Source organism: Berghia stephanieae, chromosome 6, assembly GCF_034508935.2.
Source record: "Berghia stephanieae isolate SIO BIC M18660-M18661 chromosome 6, UCSD_Bste_1.3, whole genome shotgun sequence".
In the NCBI taxonomy this organism is placed as follows: domain Eukaryota; kingdom Metazoa; phylum Mollusca; class Gastropoda; order Nudibranchia; family Aeolidiidae; genus Berghia; species Berghia stephanieae.
In genome coordinates this window covers 6387294-6389793 of record NC_088365.1, presented here as the reverse complement: position 1 = coordinate 6389793, position 2500 = coordinate 6387294, and the positions used below count along the sequence as shown (strand labels likewise).

General features: G+C 34.8%; 1 protein-coding gene across 1 annotated transcript in view; it reads left to right on the top strand.

The window, feature by feature from the left end:
• LOC144974393 (uncharacterized) overlaps positions 1-2500 on the top strand; it is a 106542-nt gene that overhangs the window by 67500 nt on the left and 36542 nt on the right. Inside the window, exon 33 of the mRNA XM_078917232.1 lies at positions 798-898. Coding sequence (XP_078773358.1) covers positions 798-898 — 101 coding nt within the window. The remainder of the gene's footprint in view (positions 1-797; positions 899-2500) is intronic.

The window sequence follows — 2500 nt, the reverse complement described above, 5'->3', positions numbered from 1 at the left end:
AGATCAGCGATAATGGGTAATCATGTAACTCATGATAGCAGGCTAAATAGTTTAGAATTGGAAGAAAGAATAGCATACTCTCTGTGATTCACCGTCTCAAAACGGTTCGAATCTGACTCCGGAAAGTGAATCTAGAATTAGAATGGATATAAATACAATCTTTGAGTCTTGTGCAATGTGAGGATAATGTCTATCCATTTTCCACCTTGATCAATATAATTTAACCCGACGTGTACTTAAATTACAGGTCTGATAACCCAATTTGTTATGGGCCAATCATTGTAATGGAAATAATCTCAAACAGATTTGTGACCCCTCGTCTCAAAACGGTATTAAGTCGGTATAATTAAGATGATGATAATTGAATTTGTAGACAGAAATATCAGACTTGCGTTGAGTTTATGTTTTATTAAGGAGAATAAATGTTATATTTTAGAGTGCTGAATACCTTTGATCAGTTTAACTATAATTTGACTTTTTAGTATCTGGTTCATCCCGACATAATACCGTTTTGAGACGCTGGGTCATATATTGTCCATTACAACATTGTTAAAACTAGCCAACAATGTCGCTCGTTATCGGGCCTGCTAAATAAGTACCTACATTGATTTAGCCCTATGTTTCATAATTGTGACAGTAAATTCAATTTCTTCCAACATGTACACCCGACACGACACCGCTTTGATGCGATGGATCACCTATTTTGTATTTTTTTTAAAAAAAGATAATATAATATAAAGTTATGAAATATAATTAGTTATGATTTTTCCCCCATTTTGATTTCAATAACTTTGCAGCCACAACAGATACACCTGGTTTGACGCCAGAAAGACTCCCACGGACGAAGATCAAACGTTTAAATGGAGTGACGGGACCAAGGTCCGGTGGCTTTTGGATGGTAAGATAACTTATATATATATATATATATATATATATATATATATATATATATATATATATATATATATATAGATGTAGATATATGAAAATAAATAAATTCACTCACGTATATTTATTTTTATATGCTCTAATTATCGAGCACCCTCGTACCTACAAGTACCCACTACTAACAGCCACAAATATATATATATAAACAAAAACCATGATATCATAGTGCTCAACTTTTGGATAAAAGGAGCTATTTATAAACAATTCAAAGTAAATTGTGATTTTTTTTACTTCTACAACGTCGTTGTCGAGCGTTGCTCTCATCAGGAAGAAATTATATATATATATATATATATATATATATATATATATATATATATATATATATATATATAATATATATATATATATATATATATCATTTTGTGCAGCTGTGTGGTCTTGTGATATGAAATTCGCTTCCGGATCGGAAGGTCCTGGGTACGAGCCTCGCTCAGAGCATAGTTGAGTCCTTGGAAAAGGATCTTTACTCACATTTTCTCAATGTACTTAGGTGTAAAATGGCATTTAACAGCATTGTCTCTGTCCGGAAAAAAAATTGTAATATCGCCTAACAGGGCCTCATGTCCCATCCTACATGTTAAGTGTTGCTTTTGACCTGGGACCCCGTGTGAAGTCATTTGAGCACGTTTGGTGGATATTTCGCTATAAAAAGCTCAATTAAAATTTTGTTGATTTTTTTAAATATTCAATTTCTCACTATTAGTGCACATATCAGCTGGTCAGTTAACCGAGCACAATTTGTGGGCTTGTTTTGATATTGTTATAATGGACAATATTTTGCGTTGGTTTGGGAGTATTTCCATTACAACAACGAGCTCATAACAATTTTGGGTTTTCAAACTCATCATCTGTAAAACAGCAAGTTAAATACCAATACTTTCAATAACAAATTGAAATAGCTGTGGATAACTTTAAAATATATAGAAACTGCACATAGAACTCTTTATTTTTCAACTGAACTTTACTGTTATTTTTGAGTAACAACAAGAAATGAAGTGAGTAGGAAAGTGCCAGAAGACAACAGAGAATACAAATTTAGCGGCGGCTGGGGTTCGAACCCGCGACCTTACTTCTTCGACAATTCCGTCTGGCCGAGGAGAGCGTGACTCTGCCGTATGAGCTATCCACGATCCCCCCCCCCCCCCCCCAAAAAAAAGGATCGCTTTTAACCCTAGTCTTATTAGAGCCTTCCCTCCATGACTTTTTGAGGTCACGGGTTCAACACACCAAAAACGCCTCGAAGTTAGTTGGCTAGCATTTTAAGCTTAATAACCATTATTCTCAACAAAAACGTGTAACATAGAAACGATTGAGACGTTGAGAATGCTCCGGTATTTGGGGTGAATTTTTAATTCATAAAAGTGAGTGGAGCAGGCACTTATGTTGGTAACAACAAGAAATGAAGTGAGTGACAGTGCATTGTGAATAGTGATTTTTAATATCCTTCAAAGCCGTAAGACCATGTTGCCGGTGTTTACCCCTTTTCTATTGTGTTAAACGGATAATAAAACTTGCATGCTACTATTTGGATAGATCGCTAGCCTATCGT